General features: G+C 44.7%; 1 protein-coding gene across 4 annotated transcripts in view; it reads right to left on the bottom strand.

Annotated features, from left to right (window-relative positions):
* The window catches only part of LOC102408544 (tyrosine-protein kinase ZAP-70), a 40,320-nt gene that overhangs the window by 18,285 nt on the left and 9,118 nt on the right, over nucleotides 1-12,917 (bottom strand). For 3 of the 4 annotated variants that reach the window (XM_044925605.2, XM_006059883.4, XM_025260665.3), the window contains exons 2-3: nucleotides 1,297-1,747; nucleotides 376-536 (exon numbers count right to left, since the gene is read on the bottom strand). In XM_044925605.2, coding sequence (XP_044781540.1) covers nucleotides 376-536; nucleotides 1,297-1,698 — 563 coding nt within the window. In that variant the 5' untranslated portion in view covers nucleotides 1,699-1,747. Of the gene's footprint in view, nucleotides 1-375; nucleotides 537-959; nucleotides 1,137-1,296; nucleotides 1,748-12,917 lie in introns of those variants that run through there. The other variant, XM_006059884.3, reaches the window with a different exon arrangement.

Below are 12,917 nucleotides of genomic sequence, written 5' to 3'. Positions count from 1 at the left end.
CTCGGGAGTTGGTGATGGACAGGGAGGCCTGGCGTGCTGCGATTCATGGGGTCGAAAAGAGTCAGACACGACTGAGCGACTGATCTAATCTAAACTGTGCACTGCCATGCCCTCAATGCCTGGAACAGTGCCTGGCACATAGTAGGCGCTCAGTAAATATTTGGTGAATGCAGAAGAGTTAATGCAAGCAAGCAGTTCTGATACTTGCCCAGCGAGCCCAGCTGCAAGTAGCAGACGCTGGCTTTCAACCCAGGCCGCCTAACTCTGGAGTCACTCGCACGTGTGACCACAGGCACACCCCCTCATTACCCACCTGCACACTGAGGTCCACCCCAGCCTCACCCCCCCAAAACCCCAGCCCCAAGCCCCACATACAGGAACTTGCCGTCGGTCTGGGAGCCCGAGTAGAGTTTGCGCTCAGCCTCCTCGCGCGTCAGGCTGCTGTGGTACCAGGGCATCCGTTCGTGAGCTGTCGTGGCAATGAGCTTCTCCACCTGGGGTGCCTGGCTGATGATGGCTTGCTCCAAGGCCTCGCCCTGGGGAAGAGAGGGTGAAGAAGACATGTAAGTGTCGTTAAGTGCGCGCCACAGGACCCCTCTTCCATCTCCTGGACACTCCCAACTCAGGCACGCCTAGGACGTAAGTCTTTTAGGCTGATGAGGACAGCCACCCCTCCTCTCATCTGTATGGTCCCGCTCCCATCCATCCAGGCCCCGCGCACGGGCCACGGCCCAGGCCCCGCCTTCTAATAGGCCCCACTCTCATCTCCCACTTGAAGACCTGACACGGGTAATCGGGCAGTGCAGGCTGTCGAAGACCACAAGCCACTGCCCCTGCCGGCCAACTTACCCCAGGGCACTGCTCCCACCATCCGTTCTTGGACCCCGCTCCCAGCCCAAGCCCAGCTCCCGACCTCGTCCGTTCCGGACTCAGAGCGGCCTCAACTTTCCCCGACTTACGCTTTGCCTCGGATAAGCACCATAGCGTCGCTCAGGCCCCTGCCTCCGAGGTCTCCTCCCAGGTCCTGCCCCCAACCAGGCCCCACCCCCTCTAGCGTCTAAAATGGGCGCAGCAAAGCCCAGCGCAGGCTGGCGAAGACGGCCGCTCTCACCAACTCCCATGGCTCCCTCGACCCCAGGGCCCGCCCTCCTCGGTCCCACCTTCTCAAGGCCCGCCCATCTGGCTGCGCCCCAAGCCCCTCCCCAGCCCCGTCCACCAAAGACCTGCCCCCTCCTGAAACAGCTGCACTCTAGCCAAGCTCCCCCAGGGCTCGCTTCTCGCACCCCGCGCTCTCACCTCCAGCTTCCAAGTCTGGCGCACGTAGTCGCGCACCATGGCATCGCGAAGGTTGTCGAAGACCCCGGGCTGCGGCTCGAGCCCCGACGGCCGGTTGCACGGCTTGCGCAGGTTGCAGGGCAGCCCGTCGGGGTCGCGTGAGTAGAACTCGCAGAGCTCAGCCGGGCCGCAGTGCGCCTTTCCTCCCGCGATAGCGTAGGTGCCGTTGAGCTGGCGCTCGATGGGGAAGTGGTGGAAGCGCACTTCGTGCACAAGCGACAGCACGTAGCCGCCCAGCGAGCGCAGGCACTGCCGCAGCAGGAAGAGCCCGTCGGCCATGCCCGCCAGCTTCAGGTGCTCCTCGGCCTCGGCGCGCGAGATGCTGCCGTAGAAGAAGGGCAGGTGCGCCGCGGGGTCCGGCATCGCCGCCGCCGCCCTGTGCAGGGTGCGTGGCCTTGCGCCTCTCCAGACCCTGTGGGTTCAAAACGGGATTGAGGGCAAGTCAGGGCCTTGGTTTCCCTTCCTGAACCCATCCATTGGACCCAGAGATAGGAGGAGAGACCCCTCGTTAAAGGGCATCTGTGCAGCACAGCTGTGTGTACCAGTTATGCAGAGCCTGATTTGTGCTGAAGTCAAATTGGAAAGGCGCCTTACCCTGCTGGACTCAGACTGGGGAGTCCCAAACCAGCCTTTGACTTTTCAGACCTAGTCCGGAGCACCCAGGCACCCCTCACTGGCCTGTACACACACACGCACCGGGCACATCTATCTCCCAAACACGTGTTGGATTCTTACTGTGTTTCAGGCTGGAGATATGGGTGACTAAGACAGACATGGTCTCTGCCCTCCCCGAGATGACAGTCTGAGGGAGGGAGGATGCAATAAACAAAGAAGAGACAAAAATAATAATTACAGATTGAAGTCAGTGTTTTAAAGGAAATAGAGTGAGACCAAGAAAGAAGCCGCTGTAGTCGGGATGGTCACAATCTCTGAGGAGGTAGCATGTGAGCTGAGATCTGAAGGATAAAGAGGATCCCACTTCTCAAAAAGCATCAGGCAGAGGGAACAGCAAGTACAAAGGCCCTGCAGCTGGAACAACCTTTGCTCACCAAAGGAGCTTGACCATTTGCCGAGAGCCAGGGTGAGAAGCTCCACCCGTGGCAAAGGTCATGAGGAAGGAGGCCCGGCATACGCAAAGGCAGGATCGAGCCTCAGGAGTCCCCCTGGAAATTCTTGAGCATCTACCCCCAAAACCAGAGTCTGCCTACTTTCTGCTTTGTGCTTTCACCTACACCTCTGACTTGACGGGGGGGCTGTCCCCCACTACCTCTCTCTGAAAAAAGCATTAACTTACAGCTCCAGTTAATAATTCCTGGGTGTAACAGTGTTTCAACATACAAACTCCTTTGGAAGTCCTCTAGCCAGCCTGAATAGGTTTTTCCGGCCACGTGTGATTGTTCAGAGCCTCCCAACTGTGAGAAGCATAAGATGTTCTAAACTGTCTAAATACAGATTCCTTTGAGCAGTTAAAAGACTGATTAGAAATTGTATTGGTGAAGGGTTTTTCACTTGTTGGGCCAATGTTTGCTGCTAAGTCTCCATATCCCTTACCTACTGTGTCCCTGGCAGTGTATTGATTAATGTAATTCGTGTAAGTAGTAGCTTTAATGTTTGTAACCTTGGACCCTTGAGTTAATTCTTTTTCTTGTTATAGCCCACCACACCTCTGCCCTATAGGAATGCAACTTTATCTAATGCTTTTGGAGGGTGGCGCCTGACTAATCACCTTTAGAGAAAAATAAGTTTTCTGAAGAAAGGGTCTTAAAATGTTAACAGGCCTCCAGGCCAGAAGATGATGCAAATCATCTAAACTTTTGCATATGATAAGTTTGCAGGAAGAAAGCCTGGCTTAGTGCATGACTCTACCCCTTCCCCCATTATCCTCTGTGCATAACTTAAGGTATAAAAACTACTTTGGAAAATAAAGCGCGGGCCTTGTTCACCGAAATTTGGTCTTCCCATGTCGTTCTTTCTCTTACCTTCTGGCTGAATTATTCAGCCTCTTTTCTCCACTGAATTTCCTCACTGAGCTATCCTTATTTCAGCCTCTTTTCTCCACTGAATTTCCTCACTGAGCTATCCTTATTTAACCACTCTTTATATCCTTAATTAACGTTTAATTAAGCAATTGTTTCCTGATCCTCGCCGACGCCGTCCCCACTTCGAATTCCCTGGATTCATCGGGGCTGGACCCCGGCAAGTGGAGCCCAGAACAGGCTAATTCGAAGGTAGCTACCTCAGAAAAAGTGTTGAGAAACTGTTGAATTTACGGGACTGATAGGCCCCCATCCAGGGTGCCGCGGACCCCACTGTAGAACAGACAGGGCGAGTAGTGGTGGGAAGTGTTAAAGGGGTTTGAGAGAAAACCCGGTTTTTTTTGAAAGTGTCAAAGGGGTTTGAGAGAAAACATGGTTTCTAGAGTTAAAAGGTTGAAAGAAACCTGATCTTTGAAAACTAAACCTAAATCTTCTACTATACTTAATTTTCTGACATGGGTAACACTGAATCAAATGAAAGACAGCTCTTTATAGGAGTAATTTTGCAGTTATTAAGTAAGAGAGGAATCAAAGTTAAAAAATCTACCATTCAATCATTTTTTTCATTTGTACAAGAATAGTGTCCTTGGTTTCCAGAAGAGGGTACTGTTAATTTAGATACTTGGGTGAAGGTAAAAAAACAACTAAACACTTATCCTATAAATATGATTTAAAATGTTCTGGACCCCCGTCATGAGGCTGTTGGATAGCCTATGGGAGAGGCTATAGCGGTGGATGGTAGTGGGTCTCCACCTTCTGCACAGATCATATTTTCTGCCATTGACGAAGGAAAGGGAGACTGTGCTCTGCCTCCCGAGGAAGGAGAGGGCTTACAGGATGCTGAGCCGGGCATCCTGGCGAGCCCCCTCCCCCTCTACACAAACCTTTAAAAATTTATCCAACAATTTCTGATTTAAGGCAACTACCCCACCTCCGCTTGCACCTCCCAGGGCCTAGGAATTCCCCAGTTTACATCCAAAGCTTCCCAGAGCATTGCCTAAGGCTGAAAAAGATTAAAAAAAATTTTTTTTTCTTTTAAACAGAGGAGCTTTTAAAGAATACACAATATACAGAGCCTGCTCCTTGCAGAAAAACCCCTCAGGGGGGCCTCACCCAAAGAGAGAGAGAAAAAGAAAAAAGTGAAAAAGATAAAGAAAAAAGGAAAGAAAAATAATCGTAATAGAAAAGGATTCTACAAATAAAAAGTGTTTCTCTTATGACCAAGCAGAACGGTAAGGGGACTTAGCAACAGTATTAACCCCTGACCTGCTGGTTGCTCGGATTCCAGTGGGAGTGGCTGGCCCCCTACCTGAGGGCATTGTAGGACTTGTGCTAGGGCGTGGCTTGCTTTCTTTTCAAGGAATTTCGGTGGTGCATAGTGTAGTAGATTCTGATTATATTGAGAAATTAAAATTTTTGACCTCGCCACCTACTAAAACTGTGCAAATTAATAAAGGTCTAAGAGTAACACAGCTTTTGCTTTTACCTTATCAGACAGGAAAAAACTTGACTTCTCAAGCTAAGAGCTACAGAGCATTTAGATCTAGTGATCTAGCTTTTTGGGTACAGGAAATTACAGCTTCTAGGCCTTTAAAATTTTTTTTTTAATTCAAGAAAATAAAATGTCAGGGCTATTAGACACAGGAACAGACATCTCTTAACATTGTTGGGAAAGACTGGCCCAGCTCCTGGCCAACACATACTACTGAAAATGAGTTGGTGGGATAAGAGAAAGTGGTATGCGGGGTGGGAATGCTGTAGAGAAAAAGGTGAGGGAGAGTTTAAAACCTTGAAGAGTAGTGAGTTCCCCGTTGCTGGAAGTATTCAAGCAAAGATTAGATGGTTGCTTGTCATCTAAAAAGCTATAGACCAGATTTAGGTTACAAAACGATAACTGGAGAAGCTTATAAAGATGTTGTGCAACACCTCTTTACTTGCTTCTCATATTTAGGCCTGCCAAAAGTTTTGAAAACTGATAATGCCCCTTTGAAGCTATGGAGAGATTGTTTACTAACTTTAAATGATTTCCAAAAATTATTAGGGGACATTAATTGGATACGCCCACATTTAAAACTGACTACTGCAGATTTAAAGCCTTTGATTGCTTAAAAAGCGATCCTAATTCCAGTTCTAAGAGAAAGTTGACTAATGAGACAGAGTCGGCTCTTGTTAAAGTAGATGAGACTTTAAATGATCAGTTAATTAGGATTAATATTACCAAAAGATGAGATTAAATTATTCTTGCCACAAAACATACACCTACAAGGCGCTTGTGACAAAAAGGCCCGTTGGTTCCATCTACCAGTGACCCCAAGAAAAATAGTTTTATCTTATCCCAGCTCGGTGGCACAATTAATTATAAAAGGAGGAAAAAAGAAGTGTGGAACTTTTTAGAAAAGAAGTAGCAAATATAATAATTCCATTCAATAAGCATCAACTACAAGTCTTTTACAAAATAGTGATGATTGGCAAGTTGCCCTGATAGATTTCAGGGGTCAAATTTTGTTTCATTTGCCCTCAAGCCCCCACAGTAGTTAAAAGTTCAAAAATGTTAGATTGGCAGTTTGAGAATACCTGTGGAACTTTCCAACCCTATGTAGTTCCTATGCTCCCCTTTACCCTATGGGGGAGGGACGTGCTGTCTCAAATAAGAGATACTCAGAGAAGGGTTTTCTCAATTTCTTAGTTATCAACAGGTGGTACAATTAACAATACTTTATATATTGTTATAAATACATAATATAAATATATTTGCCTAATTACAGTTTGCCTAATTTAGGTATGGGTATAAATAAAATATAATAAAGTATACCTAATTCTATTTATAGATCTATACTTAATTTGTATATAAATTAATATGTATACTATATATGCATATTATATATACTGTATAATTAAATATGTATTGCAGTAATATAATGTGTGTGTGGCTGATATTGGTATGGATTGATGTGCTGTGATGATATATGTTCTATATACTGTATAATTATATTATATATGTGTGACATGTATTATTACAGTATATTGGTTTGTGTTGGTTGGTATTAGCTGTGTATGTGTTGTATTGCTGTAATATATATTAATTATAAAGATTAGTTCAAGTATATTGATTTATATATATGTCAATACGTTTATACTTGTTGCCATATATAAATACATATATAAATGCATTTTGCATTTAGGTATATCTGTATACCTGTATACCAAAATGAGATAAGGAGGTTATACATTTATTACTTAAATTTATACAGAGACCTAAACTAAACATTAGACCTAAATTAACATATCCCTAAATTTATGTTGTTAAAATGTAAATTAAATTGACAACTGCTTGACAATTCTTTGCCATAAAACCCCCATAGGTGTAATTGGGGTAGCCAGACAAAAAATTGGTTTTATGGCAAAACGGCCCCCTAGAGCGGATCCATCTTCCCGCTCAAACCAAAAAAAAATAGCGGCTTCTTATCCAGGATTGATAGCTACTTTGATATTAAAGGAAAAAAGCGGAGCATTGAATTATTTGGTAAAGAGCCATCAGAAATTGTAATTCCATATAATAAAGAACAACTTGATGCTCTTCTAATGTTCGAGGATTGGCAGATTGCCATAGGAAATTATTGTGGTCAGATTTTGCCTCATTTACCCTCGCATGTTTTGCTTAATTTTATGTCCAAACATCCAGTTATTTTTCCTGTCAGATGCAAACAGTCTCCTATTCCAAATGCTCAGATAGCCTTTACTGACGGGTCAGCAAACGGTAAAGCCTCCATAGTTACTAAAAATCACCAAAAGGTTTTAGAAACACAGGAAACTTCAGCTCAAAGAGCTGAAATAACAGCAGTCATAGAGGATTTTGCTATGTTTGCAGATGAGGAATTTAACCTTTATTCTGATTCTCAATATGTAGTCAAGCTGTTTCCACACATTGAAACTGCGGTTTTGCCTGAAAATAAAACTACCATATTTCATTTGTTAACTAAATTACAGCAACAAATTTGGAAAAGAAATAAAATATTTTTCACTGGACACATTCGGGCTCATTCCGGATTGCCCAGCCCTTTAAATGCCTTTAATGATTTGGCTGACTTGTTAACCAGAAATACAGTGGCTACTGTGATTGAGGAGGCCAGAGCCTCTCACTCACTTCATCATCAATACGCTACTGCCTTAAGATAGCAATTCCAAATTCCCAGAGAGACTGCTCGAGAGATTGTGCGTTCTTGCTTACACTGCCCCACCTATGGGAGTTAATCCTCGCGGTCTCAAACCTAACCTACTCTGGCAAATGGGTGTAACTCATGTCTCTTCATTTGGAAAACTGTCCTTTGTTCATATAACTGTAGATACCTTTTCTCACGTTATTATTGCAACTGCTAGTACAGGGGAAGCAGTTAAAGATGTGATACAATATCTCATTACTTGTTTTTCATATTTGGGCCTGCCAAAAGCTCTGAAAACTGACAATGCTCCTGCTTACACTTCTAAGTCTTTTCAGGAATTTTGTATAAAGTTTCAAATTAAACATAATACTGTCATCCCTTATAATACCCAGGGACAGGCCATTGTTGAAAGAGCACATCAAACATTAAAAATCCAAATTCAAAAACTAAAAGAAGGGGAGTTTAAGTATAGCTCTCCCCATCAAATCTTGCAACATGCTCTTTTCGTAATAAATATTCTAAATAGTGATCCAGCGGGAACTACTTCAATGCTTCGTCATTGGTGCCTGGAGCAATTAAATGCAAAGCCATTAGTCAAATGGAAGGACCTCCTCTCAGGACAATGGAAGGGTCCTGACCCATTATTAACTAGCGGTCGAGGATATGCTTGTATTTTTCCACAGGACGCAGATTCTCCAATTTAGATCCGGGACAGGCTGATTCGCCATGTTGCAGTCCCCCAGACATCCAGTTCCCCCATTGCTTGGATCACAAAAGAGGAGGGGCACTCCTCTGCACAGAACAGCCGCGCGTCGGGAGCCGCGGGCTGGACCAGCCTGGCTGCCAGGGCCCAGGGCACAGCGCTCGCAGCCAATAGCCCCGCCAGCGTCTGTCTGCGTTCTCTTGGCCACCGCTGAGCCCAAGGCGGTTCAGCGAGGGAGCAGGGGCAGCGCCTGCAACAGGGGAGGCAAGATAAACATCGAGATCCCGGCGAGACTGACGAGGCTGCTGCAGCGCGAACTCCAGCCAAAAACTAATTCTACTTATTCTGTTTTGGCTTGTCTACCCTCTCCTTATGTTTTTCTCTTTACCAACGATTCTGGAAAACTTAATGTACATATGACTTTCACTGGTGGACCCAATGTAGTGACTTGTGAACAATGTATGCTCTCATCTTGTTTAAACCCTCGATATGTTTGCTTCTTTGTAGTGTTACAACGTCCACCTTATCTTATGATGTAACCATTTATTGATATGATAATTTTGGTCTTGCTGTATTACAACAACTACAGGATTTAATGCGATCGCGATGGTTTGTGGGCTTATTTATTTTAGGACTATCAGCTTTAATAGCAGCAATTAGTTCTGTTACTGCGGCAGCAATATCATTGACTCAACAAGTGCATACTGCCCAATTTGTTGATCCCATGTCTAAAAATGTTTCTCTAACTCGAGCAACCCAGGAAGCTATAGATAGGAAATTAGAGATGAGGGTAGATGCCTTGGAGGAGGCAATAATGCATACTGGGACTGAGTTACAGGCTTTAAAAGTGAAAATGGCTCTGTCTTGCCACGCTGATTACTGGTAGATATGCATGACATCTTTAAAGGTAAACGAGACAGATTATGAATGGGAAAAAATCAAAAATCATATCTCAGGTGTTTGGAACAACTCTGACATTGGCCTGGACTTAGGGAAACTTCATAATCAAATACAGACCCTGGAACACTCTCGACTGGATTTTACCGCTGCTGGAGCAGCTAATGACTTTTTTCCACACTTTCTCTAACTTCATTTCAGGAAAAAACATTCTGTCTAATATCCTTGGTTATGTCGCTGCTGGTGCTTTAATTTTGCTTCTCATAATCATTCTTCCTTGTATTGTCAGGATTCTTCGGCAGAACATTCAGAAGTTCGCGACTGAGCTGCATCTGGCTGTTTTAAGAAATAAAAAAGGGGGAGATGCCGGGAGCCAGCGTGAGGAGCTCCACCCATGGCAAAGGTCATGAGGAAGGAGGCTCGGCATACGCAAAGGCGGGATCGAGCCTCAGGAGTCCCCCTGGAAATTCTCGAGCATCTACCCCCAAAACCAGAGTCTGCCTACTTTCTGCTTTGTACTCTCACCTACACCTCTGACTTTACAGGGGGCTGTCCCCCACTACCTCTCTCTGAAAAAAGCATTAACTTACAGCTCCAGTTAATAATTCCTGGGTGTGACAGTGTTTCAACCTACAAACTCCTTTGGAAGTCCTCTAGCCAGCCTGAATAGGTTTTTCCGGCCACGTGTGATTGTTCAGAGCCCCCCAACTGTGAGAGGCATAAGATGTTCTAAACTGTCTAAATACAGATTCCTTTGAGCAGTTAAAAGACTGATTAGAAATTGTATTGGTGAAGGGTTTTTCACTTGTTGGGCCAATGTTTGCTGCTAAGTCTCCGTATCCCTTACCTACTGTGTCCCTGGCAGTGTATTGATTAATGTAATTCGTGTAAGTAGTAGCTTTAATGTTTGTAACCTTGGACCCTTGAGTTAATTCTTTTTCTTGTTATAGCCCACCACACCTTTGCCCTATAGGAATGCAATTTTATCTAATGCTTTTGGAGGGTGGTGCCTGACTAATCACGTTTAGAGAAAAATAAGTTTTCTGAAGAAAGGGTCTTAAAATGTTAATAGGCCTCCAGGCCAGAAGATGATGCAAATCACCTAAAATTTGCAAATGATAAGTTTGCAGGAAGAAAGCCTGGCTTAGTGCATGACTCTACCCCTTCCCCCATTATCCTCTACGCACAACTTAAGGTATAAAAACTACTTTAGAAAATAAAGTGCGGGCCTTGTTCACCGAAACTTGGTCTCCCCATGTCGTTCTTTCTCTCACCTTCTGGCTGAATTATTCAGCCTCTTTTCTCCACTGAATTTCTTCACTGAGCTTATTTAACCACTCTTTATATCCTTGCTGCTACTGCTAAGTCACTGCAGTTGTGTCCGACTCTGTGTGACCCCATAGACGGCAGCCCACCAGGCTCCCCCGTCCCTGGGATTCTCCAGGCAAGAACACCGGAGTGGGTTGCCATTGTATTGGTGAAGGGTTTTCACTTGTTGGGCCAATGTTTGCTACTAAGTTTCCATATCCCTTACCTACTGTGTCCCTGGGAGTGTATTGATTAATATAATTGGTGTATAGGAATGTAAGTAGTAGCTTTAATTTTTGTAACCTTGGACCCTTGAGTTAATACTTTTCTTGTTATAGCCCACCACACCTTTGCCCTATAGGAATGCAACTTTAATGCTTTCGGAGGGTGGCGCCTGACTTGACAATAATCACCTTTAGAGAAAAATAAGTTTTCTGAAGAAAGGGTCATAAAATGTTAACAGGCCTCCTGGCCAGAAGATGATGTAAATCACCTAAACTTTTGCATATGATAAGTTTGCAGGAAGAAAGCCGGGCTTCGATAAGGATCAAGGACTGCTGACCTTGCATGACTCTACCCCTTCTCCCATTATCCTCTATGCATAACTTAAGGTATAAAAACCACTTTGGAAAATAAAGTGCGGGTCTTGCTCACTGAAGCTTGGTCTCCCCATGTCATTCTTTCTCTCACCTTCTGGCTGAATGGAGGCTCATCATGCCTACTAATTTTGCCTGGGCTTCTAAGATCTGACCGGGGAGGCCTTAGTGTCTCCTCTCCTTTGGGAGAACAGGAGGATGCCTGCGGCCTATGTAGGTGATGCAAACTCCTTGTCTTGGAGTTTTATTGGCTTTCCACGTAAACCAAGTTATTCAGCCTCTTTTCTTCACTGAATTTCTTCGCTGAGCTATCCCTATCTAAGCACTCTTTATATCTTTAATTCTATTGTATCCTGATCGCCAAAGCTGTCTCCCCTTCGAATTCCCTGGATCCACTGGGGCAGGACCCCGGTAGGTAACTAAACTTTCACACGCCGTGGAGCAGCCTAGCCCCTGCGCCACAGCTCCTGGGCCCACACACTCTGGAGCCCAAGTGCCACAACTGGAGAGCATGCACCGCAGTGCAAGAGCCCTCATTTTACGATGAAGATGCTGAGTGCCTGTCACAGCTAGGACCGATGCAGCCAAATTTAAAATAAATTTTAAAATATATTTTTTAAAGGCACCATAAAATATTGAACCCCAGTCAATGATCTGTGTGCAGAAATATTTAGGTGTGATGGGTAGTGTAGTGATGACTGTCATTTATTTTGAAAGGAAGGCATCCAAAAGCAAAAGTTGATGTATGGATAAATAGATTGATTTAGTTGAGTCTTGCTGTCTGCAATATTTCTATAAGGTATTGAGTGAGGAAGTACTAAGCCATTGCTTCTAGAAGAAATTCGGGGTTAAGTTCCTTTAAGTCTCTGGTCACACAATTTTCATCAACAGATCAGTATATAACATTGTTTTATTTACTTCTGTTTAAAGACACCTTACATAATTATATTGACGCACTAGCACTGAACTCTTGGCCAACAGCCCTATAAGCTTATTCAACACGTACTTTTTCTGGGAGGCGTAGCTCAGCCTTCCTGCACTTAGGAACACTAAACAGCACCTCAGCGCTGCCCTTGGGGACCATTTACACCATGAAATTATGGACAAATAGCACAAAAATGTGGTACCAAATAGACTGTGAGAAAGACACTTGTTTACAATATGAGCTGAAACGAGAAGGCAAAGCATTGTCTTGTTCAGCCTCTGCAGGAACCAGCACGTGAGTTGATTCAAATTTCACACTGCTCTGCACATGCCCTCCAATGACCATGAAAGTGCAACGAGCATGAGCTTGGAGGTTACAAATAAATTTTAGCAAGCAGGCGAGTTGGCAGATACAGAATCCAATAATAATGAGGATCAAGTGTATGTGATGAAGCAAATATAGCAAAATTCCACTGTAGAATCTAAGAGGTAGATAATTTGTACAACGAATTGTTCTCATTTTCTGTATGTTTTTAAGTTTTTATATAATGTCAAAAAAATTATGCCCATAACAGTTTCTGGTTGTTTCTCTACTAAGATGGGTCCAGTTAAGGCCACCCGGGCATAGTTTTGCATTCAAGGAAGGGTCCTTGGGCATCCTTCTTAGTTCAGCAATTATAAGCAGGGGGTGGAAAGAAAGCTTTTGTGGACTGAGAAAGGCTGCCTTTCCCTGGTGTTCAGGGACTTGCAAAGACAGGCACTGGGACTGAGTGAGAATTATTTGAGGCTTGAATCAAGGCAGCTGGATTCAGGAAGAGGGCCCAGAAGCAGCATTCTAACCAGAAGGCTTCTGACACTGGGGTTGGAAGGGCCAGATTTGGGGACGGTGGGGGCAGGCGCTGGATGTCCCAATAGTTACAGGCATGTGATTAACTGGGGACCAGGAAATGCAGTCACC

This window comes from Bubalus bubalis, chromosome 12 (genome assembly GCF_019923935.1).
Source record: "Bubalus bubalis isolate 160015118507 breed Murrah chromosome 12, NDDB_SH_1, whole genome shotgun sequence".
Classification (NCBI taxonomy): domain Eukaryota; kingdom Metazoa; phylum Chordata; class Mammalia; order Artiodactyla; family Bovidae; genus Bubalus; species Bubalus bubalis.
This window is presented reverse-complemented; position numbering and strand designations above follow the sequence as displayed.